This window comes from Apodemus sylvaticus, chromosome 1 (assembly GCF_947179515.1).
Source record: "Apodemus sylvaticus chromosome 1, mApoSyl1.1, whole genome shotgun sequence".
In the NCBI taxonomy this organism is placed as follows: domain Eukaryota; kingdom Metazoa; phylum Chordata; class Mammalia; order Rodentia; family Muridae; genus Apodemus; species Apodemus sylvaticus.
In genome coordinates, this window is record NC_067472.1 from 27,461,872 (window position 1) to 27,484,155 (window position 22,284).

Sequence of the window (22,284 nt, forward strand, 5' to 3'; positions counted from 1 at the left end):
TAGATGGTAGATAGATAGATAGACAGGAACAAAGGGAAGAAAGGGGGAAAGGAGGGATTGGGAGGAATGAGAGGAAGTAGAGTGAAGGAATAAGAGAGAGGGAGACCTTACCCCCCCCCAAAAAAAACTCCCAAAAGAACTGGTATAAAAAACTCTCCACCTAAACTCAGCTATCTTTACAATTCATTTCTAAGGTAACAAAATGAGTATTTTTATATGTTACAGATTTGAGATAGTTTCCTATAACTAAAAGAGTTTTCCTTTATTTCCCTCTGTATGTGTTGTTGGGATAAGGCAATTACTCTGTCTTCTTCATCTGCTGGAATTTCATACTGAGAATAAATCTATAGATAAAAGTACTTGGAGCCTTATACTCTTGAATGTGCTATCTACCACCTTCTAAACTCGTATTGTACAATGAGAAAAGGTTAGGAACTAGTATCCATTCTGTATGAGACGGCATAAACCTCTTCATACACGCTCCTGTGGCTTTTGTTGTTCTCATGTTTATTATTTGTTTTAAAATTTCACCATGCCTGCCATATAATAACTGAGACTGATGATGTCTTGTGTTTATGAGAGACATGTGCTACAAGCATGTAGCATTTTATTAGAATTATTCAATAGATGATGACAGATGTGGGACTGTGACAAGAGGGGCTACAGGGTACATTTATTGACTGTGCTATTGGTTCTTATATTGACTCTCATTTTAAACATAAATATGATTGATGTTAATTAAAATTACATCTACCTATGCTGGATCATGATATTCTGATATATGTATAAGCTGTGGAATGGCTGCATCAACCTATGGACTTGAATCACCTTGAATTTTTTTCATAGTAAGAACCTTCAGAATCTACTCTTTCACTAATTCTCAATATTATTGTCTGCATCTTTCATGATTTATTGTCATGCTTCTATAAGTAATATTTTTTAAGATATGGTGTATCTGTATTGTTAGGTCTGGCTTAAGACATATCATGCAAACTAAGGTGGACTGACACTTTTCATCTTGGGACAGAAGTGTGTTACTACCCATGATTGCTCTTTAAATATCACATTTAGTCAATCTCAAGCTCCCTCCAAGTATCCAGTTCTTGATCAGTGTGTTTTGTGTCTAGCAGAGGCTGCTTGGTGTATGCAGTTTCTGCATAGTTCTAAATCTAGAGAGACAGATCTGTATATTGTCAGGGCCTTCCCCCAACATACACACCTCCTAATAAGTTTCAACTTCCTAAACTAACTAGGAAATCATTTCAGGATTTATCTAAGATATTTTGTCCAGAACTTTGTTCCCCATCTAAGGGGAAAAGATTCATTCAACAGCTAATCTTATTGATATGTTATTCCTTTGTTTTGCATAACCTGTGATGATAAATTATGCTTATAAATGGATTAAAAAGTGACTTCAGAGCCGAGCTTGGCTCAATACACCTGAAATCCAAGAAATACGGAGACTGAAGTCAGAGAACTGTGAATTTGAGACAAGCTTGGGCTATACTCTGAATTCCAGGCTCATCTGGGTTATACAGGGAAACTCTGAAACTGAGAACAATGGCAACAATACTGTGTGCAATTGAACATAAAAAGAGTCTGAGAGACCCTTCTGAAGCCTGAGTGAAGGGAAAGTCTCAGTAGCAGGTACTAACCACCTGTGTCCTCACACATGGACAGGAGAGCATTTGCTGAGGTATCTCTGAGCCCCCAGAAATGTGGCCAAACAATCAGCTGCTAACTCTGCACAGACCTCAACTGGATTGTGTGGACTGGAAGAAGAGTAGAAGTTCCTAGATACACTGATTATACATGCTTAGCTCAGTGCAGGCATAGATGCTAAACCAGATGTGTTTTGATACTCTAATGTGTATTTATAATTTTCCATTATCTTAGCAGAAGAAGAATCTTGAAAAAGCCTTTGAAATTTTTGTCCATGTGTATAATATATATTGATTATATCCATCCTTCTGCACTTCCTTCTGTATACCCCTAGGATTCCCCCAAAAGGTTTCCCACCTGATATCTTTGCCTTTTCCCCCTAACATCAATGGCATTGTCCCTTCAGAAAGTGGTGCACAGTTTTCATGAGCTACCCCCAATTATAAAAGGAGAAACTCTGAGATTTAATATTACCGTATTATTTCACTGTCTCTTACAGCCACACACATGACTATATTTTAGCTGAAACATTTACATTTATTCTACAATTTCAATTTGGCATACATGGTGACTGTAGGATCATTTTGAGGGATGGACACACACACACACACACACACACACACACACATGCACACACACCATGGTAGAATATAAGAATGATGTGCAATGAATATTCTAGGGTTAGGCAAAAGTTAATCCTTCAGGATTAAGTGATTATAATTAAATGGAATGAAGGAATTAGACTAAATTCTTTTTTTTTTTTTTTTTTTTCATGGATGCAGTGCACTTTATTGATCTGGACATATGTTCTGTATATCATTTAACAAATGTAATTTACCTTTGTAATTCCTTTCTTTTTTTTTTATTATTCGATATAATTTATTTACATTTCAAATGATTTCCCCTTTTCTAGCCCCCCCACTCCCCGAAAGTCCCGCAAACCCCCTTCTCTTCCCCTGTCCTCCCACCCACCCCTTCCCACTTCCCCGTTCTGGTTTTGCTGAATACTGTTTCACTGAGTCTTTCCAGAACCAGGGGCCACTCCTCCTTTCTTCTTGTACCTCATTTGATGTGTGGATTATGTTTTGGGTATTCCAGTTTTCTAGGTTAATATCCACTTATTAGTGAGTGCATACCATGATTCACCTTTTGAGTCTGGGTTACCTCACTTAGTATGATATTCTCTAGCTCCATCCATTTGCCTAAGAATTTCATGAATTCATTGTTTCTAATGGCTGAATAGTACTCCATTGTGTAGATATACCACATTTTTTGCATCCACTCTTCTGTTGAGGGATACCTGGGTTCTTTCCAGCATCTGGCAATTACAAATAGGGCTGCTATGAACATAGTAGAACATGTATCCTTATTACATGGTGGGGAGTCTTCTGGGTATATGCCCAGGAGTGGTATAGCAGGATCTTCTGGAAGTAAGGTGCCCAGTTTTCGGAGGAACCGCCAGACTGATTTCCAGAGTGGTTGTACCAATTTGCAACCCCACCAGCAGTGGAGGAGTAGACTAAATTCTTATGGTCAGTTGCCATGTGTTGCAGAGAAAAAATGTGATCAAAGGTGCTCTCTGAGCCTTAGGCCTGATTTCTCTATTTGATCTACTGGCTGGAAAATTATATGGCTAGAATGATCAGAGGAGTCAGGGAGAGAAAATACTTCTTTAAAGAAACAATCAAGAGCAGCTCGTCGTCAATCCTTGGCAGGAAGGATCCTGTTTTTCTAGCCCTTTCCAGCCCTTTCTACCCCATAAGCACCAACACACACCACATCTTTCTCACAGTGCAGAGCTGGGAGTCTGAACTCTGACACACTTTCAATTGTCCTCAGGCTCAGAAGATATCAGGAAAGGGCTGCCTGTGCACTAAAGTGTGTTGCCTCCGAAACCCCTAACCCATTCAGCTTCTCCTTTATTCTGTAGAAATGCCTAGACTCCAGCAACATTTCCTATTGCAGGTTACAATCTGTGTTCTGTGTTCGCTCTTTAACCTCTTCCTCCTCGATGGGTTTTTCAAGTCTGGGAAACTGCATGAAATCCTTCAGGGCTGTGAAGTCTTCAGACTTCCTGTGACACTCCTGGAGGTTACAATAGCACTCATACAGGTCTTCTTCCTCAGCACAAGTGCTCTCCTTGTTAAATAGCATCTGATAGCATCTCTTTACTTCTGGGAACTCAATGAGATCTGAGTAGGAGTTCAGAGGACTTTGCCTCCTCTGAAGAGCTTTGTGCATGTACTCCATTGTTAATCTTCTCAGTTCTTCCATCCTCTGTCTTCTCTCACTGTTGTCAGCTTCTTCTGTATTCTTCAGTTTCTTCAGTTTTTCCCTGTAACAGCACATGACCAAGCAGTAGAGGGAACTGTTGTGAGCTGTGGATCTCAGTGCTTTTCCAAGATATTCAGTAGCTCTGTCTAGGTTACCCCTTTCCCTGTAAAACTGAGCAGCCTTTTGGAGGACCTCCATCTGGTTAGGAGCCTTTTCGAGGGCACCTTTCATCAATCGTTCCCCTTTAGATTCTTCTCCCATCTTCTGCAGTTTCAGGGCCAGGAGAACTTTCACATACTGCTTCTGAGAATTCAGCTCCATGGCCTGCTTCAGACCATCCTCAGAGACCTGCTTCTCAGGTCTTTCTTCTAGGCGGTACATGGCAATGGCCATCCCAGATGAGCACTCTGGATCCTTTGGCTTCCCTTCCAGAGCCTTTTCGAAGCACATTTTGGCTCGTTCATTTCTTCCACACTTTAGATGTGTCCATCCTTCCTCACAGTCAAGGTCTGGGCATTCCATGCTGTAAGGATTTGCAAATTTTTGGCAAACTTGTCTCACCTTGTCAACATAAGCCCATGTGATAGTAGATCCAAGCACAGTTTCCCCAGGTGACCAGATGTCTAATTTCTGCTTGAGCATCGTGCTCTGTCTTCTGTAAATCTTCAGCTTGCCCTAAGGATTCCAGGGCTGCCTCGTTTTCTCCAACTAGGTGCTTTATATAGGCCAATAAGTCATACATTGTCGCTTTGTATTCAAAGTTTAAATGTTCGATCTGGTTGCACACCAGGTTTTCCATATGACTGGACATACTTCTTTCCTTGAATAAATTTCAGGTGAAATGGCACTTTGTGGGAGACCAAACTGTAGGAAACCAGACTTTCAACAGCTCCCACCTTGAGAATCCACTGACCCTTTGTTGGAAGCCTCCTTTACTCATGGCTGATTGTGGGAACCAACTGGTCCTTATCTTGGATAAACACCTGGGGTTGTTAGGGAAGAATCAGTATTCCATAAAAAAACTGCAAAATGTTTCGAGCTGCCACCAGCCTGCTGCCAGCATCCATGCCAGATGTCCTCCGTTCCTTCTGTGCCTTTAATCATTCTCCCTCAGCCCCTCCTTATCTCCTTTTACTGTGGACTTATAACCAGGCCTTCAACCTTTCAATGAACAGACCTTGACAAGACTCCATTTTTGCTTGGTCTCTCTTTTCTCACCCGTTTCTCTTTCAGGCTTGTTCTCCCTCGACTCTCCAAATAACTAGGTTCCTTGGGTTGGAATAGCACTTCAGCTGTGGAAGGATTTTTTCCAGAGATTCCCTGTTGACCTCACTGCGGAGAAAGCAAACAAGGTCACCATGATGAGTACCTGCACATTTTGTGTATCTTGTGACTCTTGGGATGGTTAATTTTACATGGTAACTGGACTGAGCCCCACAACATCAAAAAATTAACCACCTTCTTGTGGGTGCTGGACTCAGATTACAATGTGAGCCATGGGCACTAGGATACATTTTTTCTGGCTATTGTTTCTAATTGCTAATTTCTCAGAATTGAAACAGCCATTAAACATTCAAATTTCTTTATGTCTTCACACTTTCCTCTCTTCCACCAGGCAACCCTTTGTGTTAGTTCCTGTGAACAGATTCATACAGCCAGTGCAGGAGGCCTTTTCTACACTCAAGGAATGGGAGACTTAGTGGTGACTACTCCATCCACAATTAAGTAGTACTCCCATTTTGGCACCTATCTGAAAAAATATCGTCCTTTTAAAAGAGTTCTATTTCCATATCCCTTCTTAGTCTCATCTTAGATCTATTCATTGGAGCGTTTAGAATTCCCTGCAATTTTGCAAGTTAATCATATACAAAAGCTGCTTGTGATTCAGGACACAAGCATAGTGTAATTTGAGAGGCTGTAATTCTTTATACCTCTTCTAGTTTACAGGGCAGCAGGGGCACATCAGGAAGAAAAGGGCCCTGAAAATGTGCTTCCCACCTCTAATAAAACAAAGTTCAAAGCTGAGCTCATGCACATTCTCAGCTCCAGCACTCAGGAGCAGAATTAGGTGATGTGTGTGCATTTGAGCCAGCCAAGGTGACATGATGAGACCCTGACTCAGTAAAGAAAAGTGAAAGTATAAGAATTCAATTTCTCTGAGACCTAATCATGAGTTGGGGCTTTAGATTGCACAATTATTCATGAACACCATCGATGAGGAGCCACAAGAACATGAAGACAACCACAACCCACAACCCACAAATTCTTAGTCTTTTTAAATATAAGAACCTTCTGGAGAGTCAGAATGTTAGGTGGTGCCTTTAAGGTCTCAGATTTCATGGGGCAGATTGCTGTGAAAGAGGGGTGACCCATGCATCTTGAAGACCATCCTTGCCTTCAGCTCTTCCCTGATTTTGTCCTTTTGTAGTCTCAGTATAAAGGGGAATGATGCTGTGTCAGCAGATTCCCACTGTCAATCTGAAGGGATGTATACTTACCAAAGAAACACACCTTTGGTTATATCTAGGAAGATGTCTGAGAATGTTTAACTGTGCAGTAAAATTCTCTCTAAGTGTGGGTGGCCCCACACCTTGGGCCAGGATCCAAGAATAAATAATTATAAATAAAGCAAGCTGGGCACCAGAATTCACCTGTCTCTGATTCCCCACTAAACAGACTGAGACCAGCATGCTCTGTGACCACCATGACTTCACTGTCATGACTGTCCCCTTCAACTCTGAGCTGAAATAAATTAACATTTTCTTCCTTAAGTTGTTTTCATCAGCTCTCTTATCACAGCACCCTATGCAATGTAACTAAAACAGAGAGACAGACATAATACCCAAATTGGAAAGTTTGGCTATGGGAAATTTAGACATATGAACATTTACTGTCTAGAACTGAAAGACCATCACAGAAAAAGCTGTACATAGAACAAAGATTTTCAAGACACACGTAGGAGGCTTGTACCCAGAAGGGTTCTGGTGCCTTCCTGGGTCCTTAATTACTCCATTCTTCAACTTCTAACATTTCAAGAGAATTGCTTAAGCTACCTCTGGTCTTACAGAACACAGGGGTATAGACCCTAGGCCAGCATAACCTAGAGGGTCCTGCTCAGACCTGCTTACATTCGTTGTTCTAGATGCAGCCAAACAGGACAGAAAAGCCTTTTGTTCAAGCTAGCCAATAAAATTCTGGGCAGGTCAGCTTTCTGGTCAACCACACCGAGAACTAATACTAATCTGCTTGTCCTGCAGCTTTTCACAATAGCAAAAATAAACTTTAAACTTGGAGATTTGCTTGTATATGAGAAATGAAAAGAAAGCCAAAAAGAACAAAATGCCTGCTCATCTGTAAGAATTTTTTCTTGTACCTCAATCATGAAATAATCAGACATTTCTGCAACATGAAGTGAGCATGCAATACTGATTTCAAGTCTCACACTACCTGCTGGTGAAAGATTGGGTCCTTTGAAAAAGCACACACACACACACACACACACACACACACACACACACGAAAATAAACACAGATATACACACAGACACACACACACCACATACATAGAGACACACATATACAGTGAGACATACAGACAGATACACACAGAGATTCACACACATTGAAACACACACACACACACACACACACACACACACACACTACTTTCCAGTGCCTAAATCACTTTGAATAAAATAACAGAAATATCCAAAAAGAGTTACTCTTCTAGTACTAGCTTTGAGTCAAACTTTGTGCTTGAGTGGATCTAACTGTGTCTATAAATATTCTCTAGGGATGTCCAGTGAGCAGTTTTATAAACTTCAATTTCCTGCACATGCACAGAGAAATAATAATCAAATAGCCAATCAGTAAACTTCATGCTAATGCAGGTGTGTCGAATCTACAGGAATCCAGGCAAAGTAAGAAAATTCTATACAGTGATCACCTCAGTTTATCATTTAAAGTGGAGAACCAGAGACTGCACAGACCTCATGATGGCGATCTGTTTCTGCGCTGCAATGAAAAGCTGGGTGTGGGCTGAGCAGTACAGAAATCTCAGTCCACTGTGGGTGGACACTCCGAGGATTACATAAGGGGAGTGGTATGTGTAATGCATCAACTGATACACTGTTGTTTCTAAGGACTCGTTTGTGAAAGGAAAGAGGAAACTGAAATGGACTTAAAAATCAACCAGAAAAGGAAAATGAAACTTACTTCTGAGATGTTCTATGTCCTGCCCACGGCTTTGTATACCCTCTTGACTCTGTGCCAGTGGTGTCAGAGGGTGGGGCAGCATTTCCTGGAGCCTGACAGTCCATCTGGGAGGAAGGAGTGTTTTCCACAAACTCTCTAGGGTTCTCTACAGAGGTTTCTGGGGTCACATGAAAGACACTGTCCTAAATTATCCTGGAAGAAACAATAGTTTCGCTCTCTGGGCGCCCTTGTGGGACAGAGTTTTCAATCGTGGTTTTCATTCTCTATGTTCATGTTACTAGCTCTGGATTTTTAAAGAGCATAATCAAACCTATGTTTTTATTTTGTGCTACACTGAATTCAAGCAGCAAAACATCAGGGGGATTCACTGTGTTGTTTTGCTGCTGGAGGTCTGTGTTTACCATTTACTTTACACCCAGTTCTGGAATGGAACTATTAATATGTGCATAACTGCTTCCTGGGTTGGAGAATAGATATGTGATTAAGTCAAAGAATTCTGCTCTGAATTATAAAGTAGTGTAGAAGCAGAAGAAGGTAACGAAGGCCAATTCTTAGACAAGGATTTGCTCTTCTACTTAATGATTTGCTTAAAGAGTGGCTTTCACTGCTTGTTTGCTAAGCATGACATGAATATAGTCAACTGTGGAATTCCGGTTCATTATTTTACTTAGCAACTTGCTATTGTTAATGGCATAAGAAGGAAGGACACACCTGTCAGATCCACTGCATTTGCTTTAAGCCAATGCTTTGAGAGGCTTTAGTTAGCAAAGCCACAAAAAAAGTATAAAAGTTTCATAGAACTCATTACATTCTGTGGTTAAGAGCTCAATGCCTGGTTTTGGTCCAGTGGGACTTGAAACACTAAAATATAACACTGCATCGTTTTCCTTCTTTGCTCTGATTAATAGAACATTGGACTGAGCATTTATGTATTGTAAGTGTCTTGATATTAAAGATGTTGCTATAACAGTGCAGAAAACTCTGCAAAGTAACAGAAGTGGTTAGTCAGGCAAAGGGCACACTCACCCTGTTGTTTCCTCTTTGAAGAATATAGTAGGTTGTCATTGACTAGGTGGTTGGTTGATTGACTGACTGATATATCAATTGATTTTTCTCTCTCCTTCTCCCTCACTGTTGCTTTCACTCTGTTTTGTGTATACATGTGGGTACATACATGCATGCTTCTGTGTGTGTGCATATGTATATGTGCTTGCTTCTGTACATTTTTGCACAGAGGAGAAAAGAGGGCCAACTATTCACTGGAACAGGATCAACTACAGGTCACAGGTTTTGGCTAGATATTTGCATCTTAAAACTTATTTTTGGCTTATTAGACAGATCCTTTCAAATACAGAACTGGAAGAAGGCAGCTGGGAGAGAGAGGTCCTCCTTTCAAAAGTTTTCTTTCACCCCACTCCGCATGTAGTGTGCTAAGTAACAGCATGGAAGAAGCCTTCTAGACATGATACTTGCATGTGTATAGGATGTTTAACTTGAGCCTGAGAATGGAAATTTCTACATTGCCTTGGATTGTTCAGAATAGAACTTTAGCATCTGTACAAGTATCTTGCCACAACTCCATAAGGAAAGTCCTTATTACTACCCTGGTTAACTTGTACATATATCTGGCTTAGAAATATCAACCAAAAAGACCAAGATGACATATCAAATTTGCAGCAAAGTTCAGTAAAGACCTTGGGTAACAATATCTCCAGGTAGCCCATTGGCTGTGCTCAATGCAATCAGGGGTATACAAGGAAAATGAGAATAAACATATTAATATCCTTCATTATGTTTGTGTTGAGGAGAAGAGAGAAATTTCTCAGGGAAAATATGACTTCAATTGACCCAAACTCATGTTTAAGACCAAGTCTTACTCATGGGAAACATAGTCTAGTTAAAGGCCCCTTTGAAAGAAAGCTGTGAATGCATATTTTTTACCATAGATTGGAGGAACGTTAATCACCTTATATTGAAATGTACAGGAGGAAACTGCTCTCAGTCTTTGCTCCTTTGGTTACCTGCCTACAAAACAAGATATAGAAAGTAAGACCATGACTCAGGAACACCTCACCAGGAAGCCTCAGATCCACACCTTTTCTAACTTTCTGCTTCCTCTACTAGTTTGATGGAGAATTACACTAGCCTTGGTCTCAGAAAATTCTGATTAAAGAATGAATTTGATTTGATGAATATTCTGTGGGATTGTTGTGACTTTGTAGCAGGGGATCCAATGGTAGAGCTTAAAACGATGAGGACACATGAAAAGGACAGTATAGATACAGAATTAGATACAATCATCTACACTTCCCCCAATGTTCTAGGTTGCATTTGCCCAACTCAGCCTGAATAATACACACCTTACTACTTACTAAGACAATTTACATTCTACTGGCCCATTCAAATAAAGCTGTTTGGACCACTGATAAGGTCACAGCTGTAGTCTCAGTGAACAAGGGTAGGAGATCCACAGGAGGATATATATGATGTGAACTTGCTTTCAGATCAACATCTCAAAAAAAAAAAAAAAAAAAAAAAAAAAAAAAAAAGGAAAAGCCAATCACCTGCAATATCATTTGCCACAAATTCCCTCTCTAGCATTCTGTTACACATAAACCTTGGTCTTATTGATATAAGTGATCTTAACCAAATAATATAATATAAAATGAAAATATGCATCTCTACCTCTGCTCCTCTTGCTTCAACAATGGATGTAAAATCTCAGTTTGGCCCTGACACAAAGACTACATGGAGCCAGCACGAACATGGCTTCCCACAACAATCTCATTGTCTTCCTAAATCAAGCATGCCTTTGCTGCTGGTGTTTCCAACTCTAATAAGCCCACATAAAAAACATACAATCCAGTAATTATAGTTAAAGCTATATGCCTAGATTGGGCAAATCTAACACTATACTAGCCTATTCCCAATCTCTAAGATCCCTTTTCATTTTGGTTTCTCTTGGCCCTGTGGTTCTGGTCCATTGTAACTTTTCCTCCTCTTTCTCTGTCCTCTCTCCTTCCCCTTCTATATGCCCCCCTCTCTTGCTACCTCTTTTCCCCACACTTGACCCTCCAGTCCCACCTTTCACCTCCCTTACCTAATCACCAGCTCTAGCTATTATTGACTAGTCAAAATTGGTAAAAGGTTCATATGACATCACCAGAGTACATGATGGACTGCTCCTGGGGCATTAGGGAGGGGAACCCCACTTGAGGAAGCAGAATTAACACCACAATACAAACAACACCAGACCACCACACCCCACTTCTTTATTATCAGAACAGAGACAGCCCTTTGTAGGTTTCATTTTCTCTAAGCTGGAACCTTGCCAGCTTCTCTCAGGAACTGAGGGTGTGGCAAACTGGGTGGCAATCCTTCCATATATAAATACCTTGCTTAAACTGGGATCCCTACAACACCTTTGACTGACTTTGGAAGAGTCTCCTGGCCTGAATTAAAGTGCTTTGGAGCAACTTCTATCTTTCAGCAACATGAGGTAAAGGCTTTCTCTTCTTTGCTCAACTTATTTCTGTGTATGTTGACACTCTAAACTTAGAGCCTTAACTGGCCTGTTCCCTTCCTTCTATGGAATCACCTTGTTCAAGGTTCTGACTTTGATAGGTTTCCACAGACTGCTAAATGGAAAGGTTTTGGGCAAGAGGCAAACAAAGACTATAGTATAATTACCATAGGCCTCATGAGGGAGGGGAAAGGAGATTCTTTAGGTCCAGAAGGGTCCTGAACTCTAGATCTCAAAAGGAGCTTCTCTAGAACCTTGGAGGACACCTCAAGTACTATCAATGCCAAGGGCAGCTTGCTGGACCCTAACAAAACAGCATCAAGACTTTCCTCTGTGCCTGGACCAATTTCTAAATTCCTGTAATCAAGTGAGTGAAGCAAAAAGTAGGTGAAAAATGAAATCAAAGAGATCTAGATAACTAAGTCCGTGGCCTCAGCTTCCCCATGTACGGGAATTAAAGCAGGGAAGAAAGTGGTCCAAGGTGTAGGATGAGGATGAATGCAAAGGCAAGCTACCTGCCTGCATCAGCCTGCACAGTAAAGACAGCATTGCTCTTAATAGATTAAATAAGAAGGGTCTTTTCATTCCAAAGGAATCACTACTATGTGGAATATTCTACCAGAGTGGCAGTTTCCCAAGTGGAAGCACACAGACTGCCCATGGAAGGAGAGAGGCCTGAACCTGAGCAGAGACCGCCAAGTGGAACAGAAGAGAATGTTGATTTCAGAGCAGAGGCACAAGGAGAAGAAGCAGGGTGTGATTTGATAGGTTGGTTGAATCTTGGTGAGGAGAAGAAGAAAAAGAAGAAGAAGAAGAAGAAGAAGAAGAAGAAGAAGAAGAAGAAGAAGAAGAAGAAGAAGAAGAAGAAGAAGAAGAAGAAGAAGAAGAAGAGGAGGAGGAGGAGGAAGAAGAAGCCAGTTTTAAGGTGATCCTTTTGTATTATTTCTTTTTGTTTCTCTTGATAGGTCAGAAGTTTCTTTAAAATATGTTTATTTTAATTTATATGTATGTATTTTGATTCCATGAGTTTATGCATATCACATGCCCACAGGTTCCATAAAGACCAAAAGACATCAAATTCCGTGGAAATGAGTTATAGGTAAGGTTGATCCATCTGATGTAGGTACTGGAAACTACACCAGGGTCTACAGGGAGAGCAGCAAATGTTGTTAGCTACTGAGCCATCTCTCTAGTCACCCAGATCAGACTTCTATGGTTATGATAAGGTTATGAAAATGTCCTTACTCCAAAACTTATTTTTCACAAAAGCAGTACTGCTCAGAGGAAGCTTGTGTGGCAGTACCAGTCGGGTGCTGAAAATGCTACTTCCCAGGCTCCAACCCCAGAACTGGTCACTCAGGAACTCTAGAGTATCCTCAGCAATCTCGATAACATGACATTTCCAGAGCTACATTTGAAATGCTAGATATGAAGCCTGCAATTGTTCCTAACAGGAGATAGAAGAGCCTGTGTTGTGGTAATTTTCCAACCCAATTACTCAGAAAAAGAAATCTCAACTCAATCAATATCAATACAAGCTATAAGCCTAGATTGAGCAGATCTTCCACTACACTACTCTGTTCCCATTTACGTTATCCTATATATCTTGTGGTTTCTCCAGGCCAAGAGCTTCTCCCATCTCCTTCTGTTGATTCTCCTTTGCTCCACCCCCTTGTCAATCCTTTACTCCTCCCCCAAAACTTTCAGCTCCCCCTCCTTCCTCTAGCCTTTATTTGAAAAGTTAAGGTGGGTATAAGGTTCACAAGGCACCTATATACGTGATTAACCCCTCATCTGCCACCCATCCCAGGAGTGGAATTAGCATCGACATACAAACCCAGGGCTATCTACAAGAAGCCTGTGACATTGTTCAAGTTCTGCAGTCTCAAGGAGAGCAGGCACCTTCTGTGCTCTCTCTGAACAAACTGTCATGAGTAAATCATGTGAAAGGGAATCTCTTTGCCATAATGCACTAGTGTTATACCAAGAAATAGTCATGAACCCCAAGAAGACCACATGGGAGCCAGTTCTGATGCAATTCCCTTAGGGGATCTTCAAGTTCAAACTTGTGCTCCATGCCAACCTTCACACAGCAGGAAGGTAGAACCCTGAGCCTTGTTTTACACTGTCTTTAATAGAGGCAAGAAGAGGGTGCCTAGTGATACTCATCTGGTAGGGGGGACAATTAGGACCTTTAACATAATGTACTGAGCATAACTATAAACTCCAGGTTTGTTTTTTTTTTTTTTTTTTTTTTTTTTTTTGGATGATTGGTTGTTAGGAAGTGAAATATCAGGCACAGGCTTGTAACCTGGAGGTACAGATCTGTTGGGGAATAACCTGGAAATCAGTGTTAGACACAGGTTTGTTGAGGGTTAACATGGAAACTGTGGTAGACACACGTCTTATTGGGGCATAGTGTGCAAACTGGTGCTAGGCCCTGGCCTGTTAGTTAACCTGAGTTTAACCTTTCATCAGGATCTGTAAGATGGAGTCTGAAACCAAAAGTTTTGGTCTCTCACTAGCTGGGCCATGGATCAGGTAGCTGAGCATGGGTCAAATATTTTGAAGGCTTGGAAGATTCATCCACAAATATGTTTGCAGCTCAAGAGTAACAGACATCTATGTGGAAATGTTCCCTGGGAAATGTCTGTTCTCATCACCCTTGGATGAGGTGAGCAGAGACATTTGGGACAAAAACTTTCCCCAGTGGCAACCAGCTTTATCTTATTGAGACTACTTACTCAATTATCTATCTATCTATCTATCTATCTATCTATCTATCTATCTATCTATCTATCTATCTATCTATCTATATCTATATCTATATCTATATCTATATCTATATCTATATCATCTATCTATATCATCTATTGTCCATTGTGCTTTTAAAGAAAGAACATCCCAAAATCATATTAGAAGAGAAACTCTCAGTCAGAGATCCCTAAATATTATGCTTCCACATAGGTGGTAGGAAATAATTGCTGTGGTTGTTGAAGTTATGGTCACCCATTCTTCAATTTGCTGAAGAATGACTTGATCTTGAATCATTCAATAACAAAAACAGGAGTTACATTTGACTTTATACTGTGTCAGCTTTACTCTGAGGTTCTTTCATGCACTCATTGGAGACAGGAGGTATCAACCCATCCTCTACTCCAGCGTAGGCTTTTAGGAAAGTCATCTAGGACTGGGGCCTTGTGGGGCATGGCTCACTCTGCCATGCAAGTCCTGTTTGTGCAAAAATCTTGTGGAGATTGCATGGGTCCAGTAGCTTTCTGAGATCTGGCACACACCCTTTCCAGCAGGCTTCCTGGTCCTCTGGCATGTATAAACTTTGAGGTCACTCTTGGTTGGTATTTCCTGATTCTTAGGGCTTGTCGATGTCTTTGTTAGGGTTTCTATCACTGTGATGAAGATTATGAGGAAAAGCAACTTGAAGTAGAAAGATTATTTCACTTCTCAGTTGTAGTCCATCATGAGGAGAAGGCACAGTAGGAAGTTAATGTAGGAATCCAGAGGCAGGAAATAAACCAGTGACCATGGAGATCTGTGGCTTCCTCGCAGGCTCCTCTTGACTTGCTCACATCTTCAGCTATTAGTGTTCAGGAACATCTGCCCAGACATGGCAGCACCCATGATAGGATGATGCTCCATATATCAATCAATAACTAGGAAGATGGCTCAGAGGCTTGCATACTGTCCAGTCTTAGTGAACAGGTTTTCTCCATGAAGACTCTTTTCTAAATAACTATAATTTTTGTATCAAGATGGTTTAAAACTCACCAACATGACTTAAACTCTACTGATATTAATGAAATTATTATTGTAATTAACAATTATTTTTAACCAAATAGCACAATTAAGTAAGGGGCATTTTTCAAATTATTATGTACAATTGATTCCCTATGCAAGAGTAATACACACAGGCATATAAACAGGAAGAGTATTTGATAATTAAAAATGGTGGTTGATTCCAAATACACTTAAAACATAAAAGGTATCAAAAATTGGTGTCTGTTTTTTACAGTGAAAATTCTCATAGATGTCTCATATATGTGAGCCTGGTTGAGCTGAGATGACACTTCACATGGCAGTTGGTTATAGAAGATGTGGACATGTCTGATTTGGAAGTAAGAATCGCAGAGACTGAGTTCCTCGATATCAACAACAGCATTAGGATGCACAACCTCCTGGCCTACGTGAGACACCTGAAAGGCCAGAAAGAGGAGGCCCTGCAGAGCTTGAGAGAAGCTGAAGCCTTGGTCCAGAGAGAGCAGTTGTGCAGGAGAAGCCTGGTGACCTGGGGCAACTGTGCCTGGGTGCATCACCACAGGGGCAGCTTGGCCGAAGCCCAGATCTACCTGGACAAGGTGGAGAATGTCTGCACGGAATTTTCAAGTCCCTTTCAATACAGAATGGAGTGTGCTGAGATGGACTGTGAGGAAGGCTGGGCCTTGGTGAAGTGTGGGAAAAAATATTATTAACAAGTCCTGGGCTGCTTTGCAAAGGCTCTGGAAGTGGATCCTGAAAACCCTGAGTACAACACAGGCTATGCAGTGGTAGCCTATCGCCGGGATCACCATGATGGCACTTCTCTAGAACCTTTGAGGACTGCTGCCAGGTTAAATCCAGGAGATGCATACATAAAAGTTCTCCTTGCCCTAAAGCTTCAGGATTTAGGCCAAGCCGATGAAGCAGAAAGACACATTGAGGAAACTCTGCCCAGAATATTCTCTCAGACCTATCTCTTTGTATATGTAGGCAAATTTTACAGAAGGAAAGGTTTTGTGGAAGAAGCTTTAAACTTCCTTGAGAGAGACTTGAAGACACATCCTTTTTGCAGCTTTTTTCACTTCCAGATTGGTCTTTGCCATAAGAAACGACTGATTCAAATAAAGAAAGCCACAAACATGAAACCTATAGGGGAGGATAGAGAAAGAGCAGACCAATGCATTGATTCTGCTATATATTATTTTAAAAAGACTTTAGAACTGAAACCCACATATGAGATAGTTTATGTTAATCTGGCTGAAACGTACTTAGAGAGTGATCAACTAAAAGACGCAGAGGACAATTTTCAAAAAGTGTTAAGCATGACTAACTTGGAAGATCATATGCAGCAAGGGATTCACTTACAGTATGGCAACTTCCAACAATTCCGTAAGAAATCAGAAGAGACAACAATCACACATTACTTAAAAGGCTTGAAAATACAGGTGACTTCTCACTCCAGGAATAAACTTCTCAAGGCTTTGGAGAAGCTGGCTAAAAGACGCATTGACCAGAATGTTGATGTCGTGGGAAGCTTGAGCCTCCTCGGGTTTGTCTATAGACTGAAAGGGGACACAAGTGAAGCCATGTCATGCTATGAGAAGGCCCTCAGGCTCACAGGAGCAGTGAGCACTGAGTTTTGAGGTAGAGCTTATTAAGTGTCTTAGGAAGTGTGAGTATGACTCCCTAGTCTTTTACAGCTGTTGATTTAACTATATAGAACCCAAAGAAACAAGATGTAGATGATGCCTTTTCTACTTCTTGCCTTTCTGCAGCCCTTATTTTTTTTCACAGTCCTGTGGGTTTGTGACAGGAGTGTCAATTCTCCTGTCACACATTGCTGCACATTTTTGTTATAAGTGTGCCTTTGGCATGCATGACCTATACCATCAGTCCTCCAGTGTTCTGATCAATGGACACTTAACTCATTAAAGCTCATGTTTCATGTGATTTCCTAAACTTTGACAACATCTGAGGGCAAAATAAATGAGCAAAGGTGAGCATTAAAAGGAGAGGAACTCAAGATATTCTTACAATGTTTCAGTCCATATTTCTATTTCATAGGATTTACTGTAGCCATAATCTGCTAGGCAAATGACCCCCCAACCTAATGATCACTGTACCTTTTTGTATTCAATTGACTGATTTCAGACAAATGCGGGAGATTTCTGTGGTCCACATACATTCATATTTATATACCACTAAGAAAGCTTTAATGCTTCAGGAAGAAAGAGTAAAAAAAACATTGTTAGAATGTGTAAACCAAAAAAAAAAAAATGACATAATAGCTACCTGACACTGTTCAACTACTGAGAGTTGTGTGATTATCACCTAGTAGTTTTTCTAACCCTATCATATTCAGTAAAATCTGATAAAAATCAAAGAATTTTGTGTGTATTTTGTTTGGAACATTAAGATCTGTATTCTGTGTTTGGATGGATCCCTAACACAACAAAATCAAACCACATAGGGTTAGGAGGTCCAAAGCAAGGATGCTGTGGGAATATAGACACTACTGAATCTTAAAGAATACAGGGGAGAAAGAGGGACGAGGGTAGACTACCAGAAGGATGCCTGAAAATCTCATAAGAACTCATACTGGTAAGTGTCAACTGGAAATGACTATAATCCATGTAAGTCAGCATGCAGATAGAGTTTAAATGAAAAATTTCATTTTTATTTGATTTGATAATGTTCCTGTCAAAGAACCATAAACTTACACAAATTTCCAGTATCAGTCAGGAGAATCACCCTATGAGTTGTAAGTCAGGGTTATCTAAAGCACCCCCAAAACATTTAGTATACAATTGTTGCTCCTGATTGCCCCCTGAAGGTGGGAAATTGAATTCTTATTGTTGAAGACACCATGCTCTTTAGCCTTAGGGCTTAGGAGACCCAAGTTGGATCTGATCTGAAAGCCTCCTACCTGAGAAGTAGCATTTACAGTAAGGTGCTGTTCAAGCTTCCAGAAAAGGGAAACATGGAATAGTGCCACCCAGCTGTGCTGCTTGTAAACCACAACAACATCCAGCATGGCTCTAGGATAACCCTAAGGATGCAATAGTAGTGTGCATGCCTTGATGGTAACCAACAGTTCTCAAATGGATCTAAAGGCTTGACCAACAAGAGGGAACCCTTGCCTGGATAGGTAACCTTGTTCAACTATTAGGACTAGTGACATCATAGATCTTAGACGAGCTCCTACAACTTCCATGTTACTAAACCAGCGTTATCCTTAACTAATTTCAAACATCCATCCTTATATAGATAAATGAGTATAGTTCTTACTCTTCATGAAGAAAATTTTCTTTGTAACAAACAGAAAGCTAACATTATAGAAATCTACAACCAGTAAATCAAAATGCAGAGGTATGAAGCCTAGTCCCAACAAATACATCATTATCACCGGTCCTGCACCTCAGGATTGGGGATCATTGCAGAACATAAAGTGGAAAAAATGAAAGGCAAAATGAATAGTAAGTTTTGTATGAGGTTGTGTCTCCTGTAAATGTCAGAAGCACCATCTCCACAAAGTCCAAACTTAACTGTTCAAACATGACTGGACAAGGACAATATGAATGGGCATGCTAAAGAGGAAAAGCTCGAGTTTCCTCAACCTTAGACAAAGAACTATAAGCAAATAAAGCATGGTGATAATAGGAACTATAATATTCCCCAGGAAGTGTACACTAGTTGGTTGTGCAATACCAAATGATAAGTCCTGAAATCATTCACAAACAAGTTTCCATACTCATACTGTGCATGTATGTGTGTGCTACAACATAAATAGGTAGATACATAGATAGATACATAGATAGATCGATCGATGCATGGATGGATATGAAGATAGGTAGACAGATAAAGATATATATGTTTATATATATATAATATATATATTTATCTTCATACACACATACATACATACATTCATATATACATACATACAAAAATGGTGTATAGATAGATGGTAGACAGATGGATAGACAGGAACACAGGGAACAAAGGGGAAAAGGAGGGATTGGGATGAATGAATGACAGGAAATAAGTGAAAGACTAAGAGAGAGGGATATTACAGGGAAAAAATCCCAAAAGAACTGGTATAAAAAACTCTCAACCCCAACTCAGCTATCTTTTCAACTAATTTCTAAGCAAACAAAATGAATATCTTTATATGTTGCAGATTTGGGATAGTTTCCTATAACTAAAACAGTTTACCTTTATTTCCCTCTGTATATATGTGTTATTGGAATAAGGCAATTACTGTGACTTCTTCATCTACCGAAATTTTGTACTGAGAAACGATCTATAGATGAGCGTTTGAGTCCTATACTCTCAGATGTGCTATCTACCACCTTCTTTTTTTTTTAATTTTTTTATTCGATATAATTTATTTACATTTCAAATGATTTTGCCTTTTCTAGCCCCCCACCCCCCGAAAGTCCTGTAAGCCCCCTTCTCTTCCCCTGTCCTCCCACCCACCCCTTCCTACTTCCCCGTTCTGGTTTTGCCGAATACTGTTTCACTGAGTCTTTCCAGAACCAGGGGCCACTCCTCCTTTCTTCTTGTACCTCATTTGATGTGTGGATTATGTTTTGGGTATTCCAGTTTTCTAGGTTAATAACCACTTATTAGTGAGTGCATACCATGATTCACCTTTTGAGTCTGGGTTACCTCACTTAGTATGATGTTCTCTAGCTCCATCCATTTGCCTAAGAATTTCATGAATTCATTGTTTCTAATGGCGGAATAGTACTCCATTGTGTAGATATACCACATTTTTTGCATCCACTCTTCTGTTGAGGGATACCTGGGTTCTTTCCAGCATCTGGCAATTATAAATAGGGCTGCTATGAACATAGTAGAGCATGTATCCTTATTACATATCTACCACCTTCTAAACTAGTATTTTACAATGAGACACAGTTGTGAGCTAATAACAATTCTGTTTGAGATGGCATATTCCTCTTCATATAAGCATCTGTGGCTTTTGTTAATCCTGTGTTTATATTTTTTAAATTTCACCATGCCTGTCCTATAATAAGCAAGAATGATGATGTGATGTGTTTATGAGGGACATGTGCCACAAGCATGAAGCATTTTGTTAGAATTATTCAATTGATGATGACAGATGGGGGTTTGTGACAAGAGGGCCTACAGGGTAGACTGTCTTTTTTCTTAGCTCTCATAGTAGCTAATAGCATCTGCCTTCCCTCTGTCATCAATGCCTCTATCCTTCCCTGATACATATTTCACAGGAACAGTAGCACTCCCACATAGTTCTCTCTGAGGCTCTCCAAAGGCAGGTGTAGTTTGAGTTAAATCAAAAATCACATTTAATATGATTACTCTTTACTTATCACAAAATGCACTTATTTTAAATGTATATGCACCCTGAGTCTCAACAAGTGTTTATGCCCCTGTGCACACACACACACTCTTTATAGGTTATGACTGACATCCCTGAGATGCCCATGTGCATCTCACACTCTTCCCTTACCATCTCTAGGTAACCATTGTTATTCTTCCATAGCTACAAATTAGGCAGAGTTCATATTTTGAGAGAGAGTATGGTTTTCTTTTTGTTCTGTGGCCTTTCACATTAGCAAAAATAAACGTTAAACTTTGAGATTTGCTTGATTCTGAGAAATGAAAAGAAAACCAAGAAGAGCAAACCCCTGATCAGCTGTAAGAATTGGTTTTTGTACCTCAATCTTGAAGTGATCAGACATCTCAGCAACATGAAGTGAGCATGCAGTACTGATTCCAAGTCTCACACTACCTGCTGGAGAAGGAATAGTTCCTTTGAAAAAGCACACTCACACACACACACATATACACACACACACACACACACACAAACAAACACAGAGACACACATATACAGTGAAACACACAGATACACACACAGACACATACACACAGACACACACACACACACACAGAGACATGCACACACACACACACACACACACACACACACACACACATCCACACTTCCCTGGGTATTCTAGGCTCCATTTAGCCAGCATGATCTGATTACTAAGCATATCTTCTACTGGCCAAATAAAATAAGGTTGTTTGGACCACTGATAAGGACATGGTGGCAGTCTCAGTGGACAAAGGAAGGAAATCCAAAACAATGGTAGGAAATTCACAGGAGTATATACCCGATGTGAACTTTTTTGTTTTAGACAACATCAAAAAAAAATATGGAAAAACGAAACACCCTCATTAGTCATATGCCACAAATTCTCTCTCCAGTGTTTCACTCATGAATTGAGGATGTGACAAACTGTGTGGTAATCCTTCAATATATAAATTGCTTATCCTAGAATCCCTAGAGCTGCTTTGATTGTTTTTGGAAGAATTAATTCTTGCCTCGAATTAAAGAGCTTTGGAGCAACTTCTGTCTCCTAGCAACATGAGGTAAGGGCTTTCTTTAATTTGCTCACCTTATTTCTGCATGTTTTGACACTCTAAACTTAGAGCCTTGACTGACCTGTTCCTGGGTATGCTTCCTTCTAATGGAGTCATCCTGTTCCTGGTTTTGATGGGGATAGGTTTCCACAGTCTGCTCAGTGGGGAAGGTTTTGGGTAAGAGGCAAAAACCTAGATTGCATAATTACCATAGGCCTTGATGGGGGAGGGGAAGGGAGATTCAGTAGGACTAGAAGGGTCCTGAGGCCTAGATCTCAGAAAGAGCTCATGTAGAACCTTGGAGGACAAACCAAGTACTATCAATGCCAAGTGCAGTTTGCTGGTTGCTTGCAGAAGAGCATCAAGACTTTCCCCTTTCTGGAGATGCATTTCTGAGGTTGTGTAACCAAGTGGCTGAA

At 40.3% G+C, this 22,284-nt stretch overlaps 3 protein-coding genes across 15 annotated transcripts in view; 2 read left to right on the plus strand and 1 right to left on the minus strand.

Moving 5' to 3' along the window:
- The window catches only part of LOC127688231 (interferon-induced protein with tetratricopeptide repeats 1-like), a 180,368-nt gene that overhangs the window by 68,369 nt on the left and 89,715 nt on the right, over positions 1–22,284 (plus strand). The gene's annotated exons all lie outside the window — the stretch shown is intronic.
- The window catches only part of Ifit2 (interferon induced protein with tetratricopeptide repeats 2), a 130,653-nt gene continuing 113,578 nt past the window's right edge, over positions 5,210–22,284 (minus strand). The window contains exon 3 of the mRNA XM_052186807.1: positions 5,210–5,268. Coding sequence (XP_052042767.1) covers positions 5,225–5,268 — 44 coding nt within the window. The 3' untranslated portion in view covers positions 5,210–5,224. The remainder of the gene's footprint in view (positions 5,269–22,284) is intronic.
- Positions 15,769–17,106, plus strand: LOC127688352 (interferon-induced protein with tetratricopeptide repeats 1-like). The gene is given in 1 exon segment (XM_052186900.1): positions 15,769–17,106. A coding segment is annotated over 1 exon segment (1,299 nt). The 5' UTR covers positions 15,769–15,792; the 3' UTR covers positions 17,092–17,106.